This window comes from Canis lupus, chromosome 34 (genome assembly GCF_003254725.2).
Source record: "Canis lupus dingo isolate Sandy chromosome 34, ASM325472v2, whole genome shotgun sequence".
Lineage (NCBI taxonomy): Eukaryota > Metazoa > Chordata > Mammalia > Carnivora > Canidae > Canis > Canis lupus.
Genome location: NC_064276.1, coordinates 9,514,635 through 9,528,069, shown reverse-complemented (window position 1 = coordinate 9,528,069; position 13,435 = coordinate 9,514,635). Strand labels below are relative to the sequence as shown.

Genomic DNA, 13,435 nt, shown 5'->3' with positions numbered 1-13,435 from the left:
CGACGACAGACGAGAGGGAGGAAGGCAGGGAGGGAGAGAGGGACGGAGGAGAGGACGGCCTGTCCCCGGGCTGGTGGCGGCGCCGCCGCGGGCCGCAGACCGCCACGCAAGTTGGCTTCTTGCACGTGCACACCTAGTGGACAGACGAGGGCCCGGAGCCACACTCGGCTCCTCCATCGCCGGGGCGGGGGCGGAACGTCTCCCTCCCCCCGCAGTGGCGATTTTCCAGCAAAGACGGTGCCCACCCCCGCCTCCAAGAACCTGTCGCGGCGGCTTCCCGGCTGCCCCGGCTCAAAGTTTTCCCAACTGCAGAAGCCCGCAGAGCTCGGCCGCCTCCCGCGTCTGCACTGCCGGGTGACCCGCGAAGACCTAGGGGCCCGCGGACGCCGCGCCGCGCCGCGCCGAGGGGCACCGGGGTGCGCTCCTGCCCGGGGGTCCGGGGACGCGGAGGCAGCGCCACCTCGGAGGCCAGGCCGCTGCCCGCCGGCCGTCGGCGCCCCAGCGCCGGCCCCGCTGCCCGAGCGGCGGAGGAGCCGGCGCCGAGGGGTTTCCCTGAAAGAGAGACGCACCTCGGCTCGGACGCGGCTCGCCCCGGGGTCCGACAGCTGCGAGCCGGCGCGCGCAGGGCGGGAGACGGCGGCGGGGCCCGGCCGGGAAGCAGCCCGCGGCCGGCGGCCCCGCACCCGCCGCCCCGCAGCTCGCGCGCCCACGGCGGACGGAGGTGGCCCGACCGGCGCGGAGCACCACGTGCTCGCCGGGAGGGGCGGGAGCGGCCGGCTGGGGCGGGCGGGAGGCAGGCGGGGGAGGGGGCGGGCGGGGAGCCGGGGGCGGGGCCAGCGCTCAAGGGGATGCCAATCAAAGCATCAACTTCAAATTGTGTCTGAAAGCCCCGCCGCCGAGCGGAGGGCGGCCGCCGCAGTCGGCGCGGGATCGCGGAGCCGGGCGCAGCCGGGAGCCGGGCGCCAGCGAGCACCGGGCCGAGCAGCAGCCACCGGCCCCCGCCGCCGGGCCGGCCCGAGTGCGCCCGGCCGGCCGCCCGCTCCCACCGCCCCCGCCCCCGCCCCCGCCCCCACCCCCGCCGCGCCGCGCCGACCCCCGCCCCCGCCCCCGCCCCCGCCCCTTTAATACTTGCCCGCCGCCGCCGCCGCCGCCGCGGATCCGCGGACATGTCCTTCCCGCAGCTGGGCTACCCGCAGTACCTGAGCGCCGCGGGGCCGGGCGCCTACGGCGGCGAGCGCCCGGGGGTGCTGGCCGCCGCCGCCGCCGCCGCCGCCGCCTCGTCGGGCCGGCCGGGGGCGGCGGAGCTGGGCGCGGGCGCGGGCGCGGGCGCGGCCGCCGTCACCTCGGTGCTGGGCATGTACGCGGCCGCCGGCCCCTACGCGGGCGCGCCCAACTACAGCGCCTTCCTGCCCTACGCCGCCGACCTCAGCCTCTTCTCGCAGATGGTGAGTGCGCCGGGCCTGCCCGCGCCCCCGCCTCGGCCGCTCCCCGCCGGCGCGGGTGGGCTGGCGGCGCGGGGGGCGCGCGGGGCGCGGGGAGGCCTGGCCCGCGGGGCGCGCGGCGGCGGGGGCGCGGGGAGGCCGGCGGGCGACGGCCGCGGCGGCTCGGGGCCGGGGAGGCGGGAGGCCTGGGCCGCGACCCGGGGCTCGGCGGGAGGCGGGAGGCGGGAGGGAGGCCGGAGGCCGGAGGCGCAGGCCCGGGGCGCGCGCCGCGCGGGCGGGAGGTGGGGGCCCCAGGCGCTCGCGCCCCCCTGGGCTCGGCGGGCGGGGTTCCGGCCGCGCGGCCGGGTTCGGCGGGACGCCCCGGGCCGGCCTGCGGACTCGGCTCGCGCGACCTCTCGGGCTTCGGGGGCCGGGCGGGGGGCGCTCGGTGCTCTCCCGCGTCGGTGACTCCTGTGGTTGTGTCCGACTTGGCCGGAGGGAACCCTGGAAAGCCTCGGAGACTTGATCGAAGTAAACCCAACAATGGGGAGATGAGACGGGGCCGGATGGGGTCTCGTATTGGAGGGTGTGCAGTTCTGAGATTTAGCGGGGGGGGGGGGGGGGGAGAGTGGAAATGATTTTGGCGTCCGAAACGGTGTTTGCTTTGACTTTCGTTAAGTTGCCAAAGTTTTCATTTCTTTTGCACCGAATGAAAAGCACTTTTCTTTCCGCGTTACATAATGGAGGATTAAAGAAAACAGAGTCCCTGGGCTTAAAATAAATGCTGTCCTCTTAGTCTCCCGTCCCAGTGGGTGTCAGATGGGGGGAGGGAGCTGCAAATTTCATTCTCGGCGGGGCATTCGCCATTCTGTCGGTGCAGAGGATCCATTTTCCCTGGTCTGACTGCAAGGTCGCGCTTAAACTTCGGGCTCCTGGGGAACTGCGCGCGGGCGCGGGGGGCCCGGGGGCCGGGGAGGCAGCCCCTCTGGCGCTGCTGCTGCCCTCGGGGTAAGGGCCGTTTGCAGCCCCCCCCCCCCCACGTGTCCCGGCTCCCCGCAGAAGAAGAGCCAGGAAATAAATACCGGCCCACTGTACACGAGCAAAGCGGCTGGTGGGGTTTTCTGTAACTTTTCTTGTAGTTTTGAAAAGAAAGGCTATTTCTCTGAAAGCGGCCCCAGCTGCCTTTCAGACCGCTCGCTATCGAAAAAGATCAGCTCCCATTTTGTTCTGGCGGCTGGGGATGCCAGGGAAGCGATGAGAGATTTACAAGGTATCCTTTCAAAAAGAATTCCCAGCAGAGAAGAGGCCGAAATGTCCTCCTTACAGTTACAACCAAAATAATTAGAAAAGTGCCAAGTACGCTTTGCAAAGATTGGGCAGAAACGAAATCTGGCCAGGGCAACCTTTTCTCTGTGTTTTCCACCACTAAACTCATTAGTCAAAGAAATATTCTGCTCTTCACAACTTTCTCAGGCTGGGAACCCCCTCTGCTAACATAGCAACTGGACCGTATTTACGTGGAGAATTATCATTTTTTAAACAGAAATTTTGAGTACGGATGTGTGCCATTTGGGAACCCCTCCATGGTGTTTCTGCAAGAGAAAGGGAGCTGTGTGGTGTGAATCCGCTCCCATTGTAGTGCGATGGGGAAGGGAAATGCTTGATTTTTGGTATCTTATTTTATTTTATTTTTACTAAAGGGGAAACCTTGTAGAAATGCCCCCCTCCTCCCCAAGGTGTATGTATCTGCTACTGGTCTCCCTCCAGTTCTCGGAAAGTAAGCTTCAATCCAAACTCTTCATTCTAGGCCTGGGTTTCCAAGCCGTTATGATTGGAAGTCAAAAGATAAAATTGTGAGTGAATGTCGGTCTGGGCAATTTATGGTAATAATGAGGCCTAATGAGGTTGTTAGAAAGATAAAATGTTATTTACCAAAAAACCTGATGGGATAATTTGACTTGCTGTGTTTTACTACGGATGATAAAAAGAATATTGATCGCAAATAAATCACGGCCTCTAAATGCCTGCAAACAGTTTGTGCTTGCTCTTGCCACATCACAGTCAAACTTAGGAGATAAAGTGAGAACAGGCCTAGGAGAGCAGTCCCCTTCCCGCAGCCAGCGGCTTGGGGGCCCTCCGTTAATATTTTACCGGTGAATCCCTGCTTTTGTATTAAAAAAAAAAACAAATGATGTTTTTGTTATTGTTATTGATGATGGCCCGGATTAAAATTTTAAATTACCTGTCACCATCTTCGACCTTTAAGTGTGGGGAGCCATTATATGCAGATTAATTTGGGAGCTAAAAGGAGTCTGCTTTCATTTTAAATTGCTGGTGGATTTGGACCTAAAGAAAACTCCGAGGTGGTTTATTTTGCTTGACCCCCTCGGGGTCGGAGGGGGGGGGGGGTTAGGCTTTAGATTCTTTACATTTGGAGAAACTGTTTTCTCAGTGCAGTTAAAAGGTTTTCCCTTCTAGTTAGTGTGAGATAAACTTGGAAATTACTGCTCTTGAAGTTGTTGTGGGGGGTGGGGGTGGAGGGAATTGAGGGCAGCCTGGAGAAATTCTATGGGGCCTTGGCCCCCGTTGTGGTCTTCTGGAGATGCAAGGTTCTGGAACTTCTCTTGAGTGACCAAAAAAAAAAAAAAAAGAAAGAAAAAGAAAAAAGAAAAGAAAAAAAAAACCCAAAAAACAAAAACACAAAACCAAAACCAAAACAAAACAAAAACCCCTTAAAGATGGTTGGAAGCTCAGTTTCTAGAGGCGGCTCAGGATTCTGACCCCTTACTTCCTCCCTGGGTGGTGCACTGGGGGCCTTCCTGTTCTCCAGCGGACAAGAGCGGCTGCCCCCCCCCATTCCCAGTTTTGGGGACTCATTGCGCTCTCTCTCTCTCTTTTTCTCCCTCTCTTCCCTGCACCCCGGCTCTCCCTCTCTTCCCCCCTTGGTGGCTCTGTGGTTGCAGGGCTCACAGTATGAACTCAAAGACAACCCCGGGGTACACCCTGCCACCTTCGCAGCGCACACGGCGCCGGCCTACTACCCCTACGGCCAGTTCCAGTACGGGGATCCCGGGCGGCCCAAGAACGCCACGCGCGAGAGCACCAGCACGCTCAAGGCCTGGCTCAACGAGCACCGCAAGAACCCCTACCCCACCAAGGGCGAGAAGATCATGCTGGCCATCATCACCAAGATGACCCTCACGCAGGTGTCCACCTGGTTCGCCAACGCGCGCCGGCGCCTCAAGAAGGAGAACAAAGTGACGTGGGGTGCGCGCAGCAAGGACCAGGAGGACGGAGCCCTCTTCGGAAGCGATACTGAGGGCGACCCGGAGAAGGCCGAGGACGATGAGGAGATCGACCTGGAGAGCATTGACATCGACAAGATCGACGAGCACGACGGCGACCAGAGCAACGAAGACGACGAGGACAAGGCGGAGGCGCCGCGCGGGCCTCCGGCACCCACGGCCCTTGCTCGGGACCAGGGCTCGCCGCTGGCAGCCGCCGACGCTCTCAAGTCCCAGGACTCGCCCCTGGGCCTGGTCAAGGAGGGCCCAGAGCCGGGCAGCACGCGCCTGCTGAGCCCGGGCGCCGCCGCGGGTGGCCTGCAGGGCGCGCCGCACAGCAAGCCCAAGATCTGGTCCTTGGCCGAGACGGCCACGAGCCCCGACGGCGCGCCCAAGGCCTCGCCGCCGCCTCCCGCCGGCCACCCGGGCGCGCACGGGCCCCCCGCGGGCACGCCGCTGCAGCATCCCGCCTTCCTGCCCAGCCACGGACTGTACACCTGCCACATCGGCAAGTTCTCCAACTGGACCAACGGCGCGTTCCTCGCGCAGGGCTCCCTGCTCAACATGCGCTCTTTCCTGGGCGTGGGCGCGCCCCACGCCGCGCCCCACGGCCCGCACCTGCCTGCGCCGCCGCCACCGCCGCAGCCGCAGCCGCCCGTCCCCGTGGCCGCGGGGGTGCTCCACGGTGACAAGGCCTCTGCTCGCAGCAGCCCCGCGCTCCCAGGTAGGGCGCCCCGGGGTGTCCGCCCCGCCCCGAGCCGGGAATCGGGAAGCCACGCAGAGCGTGGGGGTGGTGGGCGAGCACCGGCCGGGAGACGGAGGCAGAGGCAGCCAGAGCCCGGGGTGGGCAGCGATGTCCGCCGGGATTAGGGGACCGAGGCCGCGTCGGGAGAGCTGAGTTCTGTCGGCAGGCCTGCCCAGGGAGACCCAGTCCTAGCTGTGGGGGGGAGGGAGTGGGTGGGGAAGAGGCTGGAGCACCTCGGCAGCAGCCTCCCCCCCACCCCGCCCCAAGGCGCACACCTGTCTCCTAACGCTCTGCTTCTCCCCCTCCCTCGCAGAGAGAGACCTCGTCCCCCGGCCGGACTCGCCGGCACAGCAGTTAAAATCGCCCTTCCAGCCCGTGCGCGACAAGTGAGTGCTGTTTGCTCGAACCCTCCGTGGGGCCGGGGAGCCGGGGAGCCGGGGTGGCGGGGGCAGGGGCGGGGTGCTCGGGGCCCCGAGCGCGAGCAGCGCCGGGCGGGCAGGGTCCTACGGCCACTGTCGGGGGTGCGGTCCGCCGGCCGGCGCGGGGGCCCTCGGCCTCCGCGGGTTTCTCCCGACCCGGGAGCGGCGCGGGGCTGGCGACCACGCCCCCAGGAGCGGCTGGCGGAACCGGCGACTCCGGGTCCCAGCGGCCCTCCGAGACTGACGGTGCTTGTGCCTCTTGTCTCGCTGTGTTTCCCCTGCAGCTCGCTGGCCCCGCAGGAGGGGACGCCGCGGATCCTAGCAGCCCTCCCGTCGGCCTGATTCAGGGTCTTCTTTTACTTTTGCGGGGGGAGGGGGGAGGAATTCGGGAGGGAGGGGATGAGGGAGGAATTAGGACAAATATTTCAGAACTGGTGTAAAGGACAAATATGGCCACGACGTCAACGACTCCCATCCATCGCTTTCTGCAGAAAGGGGCTCGTTCCGGCCGGGGTCCAGGCAGCCCGGCCTCTGCCCACACCTTTGGTGGCTGTCACCTCGCTCCGCTCCGGTTGATTATCGGCTCGGTAAATGCCCCACGTGCTTGTGTCTTTTTTTTTTTTTTCCTTCCTTCTTTCTGTATATAGAGTGATTTCAGATTGTAAATAGCGCGTCAGCGAACTTGTCTAAATCATATATTTTTGTCTAATAAACTAAATGAAATGATGCCCGCTGCTCCTGCTGCTGTGTGTGGCTGGGTGTCTGCAGGAATGTCTCGGATCCTGGGATGCTGGCAGGGCCCAAGTGCCCCTGGCTGGGGACGAGAGGCTCCTTGGGGAGTTTCCACCCCAGGCTGGTGTTTCTCACAGTCTTTTTTTGGTTGTTGTTGGATTTGTTAATGTTGTCACTAGTGCAGTTTCTTGTTGGCAGTTTAATTCCTCCCGACCTTTAAGAGGTTTATCTGGGGGCACGCCTTTCTCGGAACATAAATGAGTTCGATTTTTAGTAGTTTATAAAACCGATTTCTTCAAGTGGCACAATGGGGGAAAAAAATGAAAAGAATTTCCAATTATGTCCCCAAAGGAGAACTTCAGATTTGAAATCAATTTATAACTCGTTGTCTCAACAGTGCATCCTGGCGTCGGGTCGTTTGGTGGGTAGAGTGAGGACATAATGGAGTATGAAATTTTGGCTTTTGAATGTATTTTTTAGTTACTTGGTTAAATCAAACGTGGAGAGAGATTGGAAGGCTCTTTTAAGCTGTCCTGATGGCCGGGGGAGATGCAGCGCCTGGGTTGGGTTCCCTGGGCTCCCTGGGCTTGTGAGCCAGGGAGCTGCGGTAGCCTCTCGGGCTGAGAAAGGGGGGTGGGGGCTTGGTCGCCCGGGGATGTCCCTTTAAGCCAGGGCTCTGCGCTGGGCGCCCGGAGGTCAGAGGAAAAGAGCCTCTGGCGGCGGGGTCTGGGAGGAGGGAGGGAGCGCCGCGAGGACAATGCGGGGCCGGCCCGGAGCGGGTCTCGGATGCGCACGGATGGGAACGGGCTCAGGGCCTGGGGAGCCGCGGCCGGCAGGGCGTCGGGCCTGGGGCGCTCGGAGCGGACGCCCCTCCGCAGCCTGCATTCAAACTGGGCGCAGACGACTTTGGGCAGAAATCCCGGACACCGAGGATGGCAGCATTAACAGGACCGCCGGGAGGACGTGAGCTGCAGGGGAACCTGCCCAGTGCGAAAGGGGCCAGTCCCAGGCGCGGAGCACCCCCACCCCCACTCCACCCCCACCCCCCATCCCCGGCTGCATATTCGGTCTCCTGCCCCTTCAGCCCCAGCTGTCTGGGCGCCTCGGCCCAAGGGCGAGGGCTGGGCGCGGCCGTCTTTGCCCCTGGCTCCTCCGTGGCGTGGTGGGGACGCACCGCACGGGGGATGGCCCCTTGACCGGCCCCTTCCACGCCATCCCCCGGCTGTCCCCGTGGTTTTAGAACAAGAGGTCCCCTCCCGGCCCCCGAGGCTGGAGGCGGGACGGCGAGGGCAGACGCAGAGGCGGCGGGAGAGCGCGCACGGGCGGCGCGTGGGGTGCGGGGCGCGGGGCGCGGGGCGAGAGGGGCGCCCGGCCTGGCCGAGGGCGGAGGGCGGAGGGCGGAGGGCCCGCCGCGGGCACCGGGGCTGCGGCTACCGTGGAGACGCTTCCCCTCCGAATGGACGTGCTCGGCGCGCCCTCTATGGGCTGGAAGCGGAATGGGGTCCTGACCGCGGCGTTGTGGCTGGGGGGGGGGGGGGGGGGCGGGGCGGGGAGCATGGCTGGAGATCTGAGGCGCTGGGCCTGGGAGTCGCTGTGGGCACCAGCCTCCATTTATGCTCAACCCGCTCCCTCTGTGATCTCGGGTGCCCCAAGTTGTTTGGATTTGGGGGTGCGGCGGCGGGCCTGCTGGTTGGACTGCTGGGGATTGTGTGGGTTCCAGGCAGGGTGCTGTCATGGTCAGTGTGCAACTTGGGAATTTGGAAAGCAGTTCCTGGTCTGCCCCCTGACACTAGAGCTTCTGGGGTCATGGCACTCCCCGTTCCAGAGTTCCTGGGATGGATCCTCACACCCTACCCTGATCACCAGGGACAGATGGGTCTTGTGTACTTGGCAAGAGTGCAGTCTAGATAGTTTGGACCATTGGTGTCTTGCTCCTCTGATGAGGAACCAAGTTCTTGGCACACACACAGGTTGCTCTGGCATCCACAACGTGCTGGTGGATCCCTCCTGGGTAACTGCTGGAAGCATCAGGTGGGATTCAGGTGGGTGGCAAAGTCCTCTGTTCCTGGCAGCCTCCATTCTCTTTTATTTCCTAGAATCAAGTAGGACGGCCCATACAGGCATCGGCTGCTTGCACACCCTTTATTTCTGTTCTGTTCTTTTTCTTGTCCAATATCTTTTGGACCCCTAAACGGTATCTCCCAGGGGGCTGGACCAGCTTGTGCTCAGCACCTGAGTCCCACGCCTGAGAATCCTATCCATGGTCTAGAAGTCCTGAAGAGTCTGTTGCCCCCCCATCCCCCCACCGGCTGACCAGAGTTTCCCATGCAAAGAAATCAGATCTCCAGCCTCAGAATTATTTTTCTCGAGTGAAAAGGTAGAAATGAATTTTTAATCAAGCATTGAAAAATCATTTTTGTTCTTTGTGCATGATTTGTTTCCATCCTTACCCACCACCACAGCTACTTGAGTGTGCTCGCCTAGGGTGCACAGCCCCCCAGTGGGAGCACCTGCTAGGCATGCTGTTTCAGCTCCTGAAATATCTGGGAGTAGACATAGAAACCTCTTTTTCTTCTAAAGCAAAAGCAAAAGTTCTTCTGGAACTTTCTGCATATGTAAGGGAGCTGTCATACTCTACGCACGGTTTCAGATGGTGGTGGTAGTTCTGTGACCAGCAAGCAGATTTAAGCGGAAAAGGTATAGGATGAGGAAATAGAAAGGACAGCCAGAGCAGAGGATTTCTGTTGAGTCTTCTGGTAGGGAAATGGTAAGAAATCCTGTGCAGAGATCTTCCTCTTTCTGCTCCAGTGCAGGCCCATGACAGGGAGATCATCAGGAGCTCATACCTTCTAGATTCCCCGCCCCCCCTTCCTACCCCATGTTCCTAGTCTGAAGACTTGGGGAGTGGGCACAGGTTCCACCCCAGTCATTGACCTGCTGGATGCTGGAGTCTGAAATCTCTCCGTTCCCACCATCCATCCCTCCCTCCTTCGATCAATTATATTCACCAGCACATTTATCTCGCCTGCAATATGGAGAATTCATATTCATATCTCGGTTTTAGTGGTCTGACACTGATTAATGTAATACGCGCCATGGCTCCGAGGGGCGCGCCACCCGATGAATCATGCCCTATAAAGTTTCAGTCGTCCTTGTAGATGGGGCTCTGCCAGAGAGCCAAGAAGCTGGAGAGGGAAAGAGGGAGGAGAGAGGAGAGAGAAAGGACAGGATGGCCATAGTACCCGGGTGCCCTGGGACGCACAATGACCCTTAGCCCCCAAACGTGGAGTCTTTGGCTGGCCTCGGCCCCTCTGCCAGAACCCTTCTCCTGAGTTGGGGCATCAGGTTCGGAGCCTATCCAGCTACCCTCTTTCCTTTCCTTCTGGATGGTGCAAGCAGGCTAGAGATTGTCTGGCTACTCCCAGCTGGGGTCTGGGTAGGACTGGGGCTGGAGGCTGGAAACCCAGATTTGGAGAGATTGGAGCCAGGAATGCTCTCTCAAAAGTGACAGGGCCCAGGTTGCTGTGGGGAGTGGGATTTTAACCTTGCATCCCCCAAGTTGGAGGTTGGAAAGGAGTGGAGGAAGCCATTCCTTTTTTTGCTGGCTGGGGGCGGCTTGAGTAGGTTTGGAGTGGGTATTAGGGACATGGAAGGCCTTTGGAGCCTCTGGGTGGTCTCTGCCCACCAGACCTGTGCTGCTTGGGCCACATGCAGGACCCAGCACTGTGACACCAGTCAGCTGTGCTTTCAGGCTTCCAGGGACCTGAGAGGGACCGTATCCCGGGGAACCTGACACTGAGCACAGACCTTGTGGGCTCCATGACTTCCCAGGCCCAGGGGATGCATCCCTGGGGAGAGTCCTGGCACATCTTGCTGACCGCTTATGTCGAATGTTAGCTCCAGGTGGGGAGGGCAAGCAGGGAGACGGCCCTGGGTCTAGAATCCAGAGTGAATGGCCAGAAGAAAGAGCTAGAAGGTAGAGGGAGCATGCCCTGGGGCAACTGGCAGCTCCCAGCTCCCTGCAGGGATCCCCCAAAGCCCTTGTGGACAGAGTGTGCCCCTGGGTACATTTCCTGGGCTATGAGTACTCATCATGGCATGAGCTTTGAGTGAATGGTCTCCAGTAAAAAGCCCTGCAGCCAGCTGTCTCACGCCCCACTTAGCCCAGTGGGTGGGGTGAGCTGTCCAGGTCTTCTCTGGGTCCTACCAGCCAGTGGCTCTAATTATAGCTGCAGAGCTGAAAGGCCTCCTGAGGTCATCCCTGGGGGACTGGTGGCATCCTTTTGTGCCCCAGCTAAGGAACCTGCCATACATATCCTCTTCCCCCTCTCAATAAGGACTCTGAAATGGGCTTTCTTAGAGTGAGCATAGTGGGGCACAGAGCAGGTGGGGTGACCTATCTATCAGACGGTGACCCAAGGCCTGGTGCCCACCATGGTTTTAGGGACCCATGAAAATGTTTGCTCTGATTTCTCTTCAAATGAAAAAAAAAAAAAAAAAAGAAAGAAAACAACCTTTTAGGTCAAAGGAAATGTGTTAATATATAAACCAGTATATTCATCTTTATGCCATCAGCCATTGTAACATTTATATTTTAACATTTGTTTTCAATGGAGAAACAAAAGTCACAGAGCGACCCAGGGAGAGGAGGACCCTGGAGGAGACCAAAATTCTAGAATGATCTTGAATATGGGAAGTCAGAGGGGTGAGGTGGCCCTGAACCCTGCCTGAAGGGGCGCACAGAGGGAGCCTGGCGCCTGGACAACCTCTCTGACTCTGGCGGGCAGGGGGAACCCCGGCCTCCCAGGCGGCTCCAGAGCGCCCAGGCTGTGGGCAGGAGCCATGTGAACCCTGCGGGGCCCAGGGCTGGTGGAGGAGGCAGCGGCGTGCAGGGGATCCGGGGTGCAGGGGTGCAGCGGTGCAGCGGTGCGGGAGGGGCCCCGGAGGGGGGGCGCGAGCGCAGGTCGCAGCGGGGGCACCGGCAGGGCCCGAGCAGTCGCCGGACCCCCGGGGCGGGGCGCAAGTGGCGGCCCTTTCCCTGTGCAGTTTGGCTTCTGAAGACGCCGCGGGTGTCTCTGATCCCCTAATCCATTTATTCGGCGTCCTGAGCCCGCGGCCTGAATGCGAGGCCACAGTGGCCGCGCTGCACCAGGGGGCCCGGCGGGGGGAACCGGCGCACCCAGCCGGCCTCCGGATGCGCCCCATCGTGGCACGGGCGCAGGGTCCCCTGGCCGGAGGCGGGATCACGCCGACTCTGTCTTCCAAACCCAAGAGCTTTTACTCCAATTCCTTGGGGAACTGCCCTTCGGAGCAGGGGGCGAGGCTTCCCTGGAGCTGGGGCGGCGCAGCCACGGTGCGCGGCGCTTCGGGGAGGGGTCCCGGGGTCGCCAGGGGCCGGGGGTGGGGTGCGGGGGCCGCAGGCCTGGCGCGCCTTTCCGCGGTGTCCCGTCCCGTTTGTTTGTTTGTCGCCTCTGTAGCTTCGCTTGTTGTTTGAATTTTAAACGTATGCTTAATTGCCAGGTCCTCCGTTAGCTGCTGCAGTGTCTGAAAATATTAAATACATCTGCGAGACGGTGGGCAAGAGAAATTAAAAAGGTGCTCCCGCACTGAATGTTAAAAAGATCTCACAATGAAGTGATTAACATTTTTATGAATAAAATTAATCACGCATTGACTCTGCAGCCCAGTACATCTGAAAGCCAAATGTGGCCGGGGCAGCCCTCCTTCTTACACCCAAGAACTTTGGGGGCCTCCTTGGCCCCCAGCAAACATTCAGCCACTAGGAATTTCAGAATATTTATGAGGAGATGACTCAATAATAGATAACTTTGAGACAAGGAAAATAAAGTCTCAAAAATACCGCCATCCACAGCACATACAGGGAGAAATCAAAAAGCAATGTTTTTTTCCCTATAGCAAACTGTTGGTCAAAACGGGCTGCTATTTTCCTCCTCAGAGCTGCACATGGGACCCTGTGCACCTGAGTCCAGGAGGGCAGCCGAGGGTGGTGTCCCAGGGCCGGAGGAAGGATGCCTTCCCCTCCCTCGCCCTCATCCTCAGCCCACTTTTCTGGCAAAGGCGGTCAGATTAGAGGGCGGACCTTCCCCATTATTAAAATTTCCAGTCTTCCAGATGATAACGTGCGATTTCTCTGCCGGCCTCCTTTCTAATCTCTTGCCACTGTGGTTTTGGGATTATTCCAGCAGGCTGTACAAAGGGAAGCGAAGGCATCTGAAGTGTCACTCTGCAGCTGTGGCAAACGAACAGCATTGCCATTTTGTTGAAGTCCCCAGCTCGTGTGTGCAGCAGAAGGTGGAATCAAAGCAGCCCGTCCTCCTCACTTCTGCACATTATTTCCTACCGCTGTGGCGAATCTCTCTGAGCTCCATGAACCAATAGAACAACGGTCCCTGTTTGAGTTGATATATTAATATTTACCGAGGATTTGCAAGGTCGGGGCTAAATGTCAGCAGATTGCTGGGGCAGTCCTGTGGGGAATAATTAAACAAATCTCACAGCGGTTCAGGCTCATAACATCTTTATTAATCTTTTCTTTCCCCTACCCTCCTGAAAGAGTGCACTGAAATAATGCTTCTGCATTCAGATCCAGAGAAGATCCGGAGTTCAGAGTAAGTGTAACAATAGGACACGGTGCCGGCGGGCGTGAGCATCGCCTTGGACGGTCTCCGGCACCCTTCCCGGCAGATGTTCGCCAGGAGGGGAGGCTCTGATGTGTGAACGATCAGCAGGCGGTCGTGATTCTCACCTGCCCCTCAAATTTATCCTGACCAATTTGCCAAACACAGTCCTACTGTTGCTGTGATTTGATCCACA

General features: G+C 60.3%; 1 protein-coding gene across 1 annotated transcript; it reads left to right on the top strand.

Annotated features, from left to right (window-relative positions):
- The first annotated feature begins 1,140 nt into the window (after positions 1-1,140).
- On the top strand, positions 1,141-6,596 carry IRX1 (iroquois homeobox 1). Its single transcript, XM_025451382.3, has 4 exons — positions 1,141-1,445; positions 4,385-5,429; positions 5,764-5,836; positions 6,154-6,596. The coding sequence occupies exons 1-4, from the start codon at positions 1,167-1,169 to the stop codon at positions 6,209-6,211; spliced, it is 1,455 nt and encodes a 484-aa protein (XP_025307167.1). The 5' UTR covers positions 1,141-1,166; the 3' UTR covers positions 6,212-6,596.
- Positions 6,597-13,435: the final 6,839 nt, after the last annotated feature.

Bases quoted from the DNA above. Each gene is read 5' to 3' on its own strand.
- IRX1 (XM_025451382.3), top strand. From the start codon at position 1,167: ATGTCCTTCCCGCAGCTGGGCTACCCGCAGTACCTGAGCGCCGCGGGG. The intron at 1,446-4,384 runs GTGAGTGCGCCG...CTGTGGTTGCAG, and splicing joins TCAGCCTCTTCTCGCAGATG to GGCTCACAGTATGAACTCAA. The intron at 5,837-6,153 runs GTGAGTGCTGTT...TTTCCCCTGCAG, and splicing joins TTCCAGCCCGTGCGCGACAA to CTCGCTGGCCCCGCAGGAGG.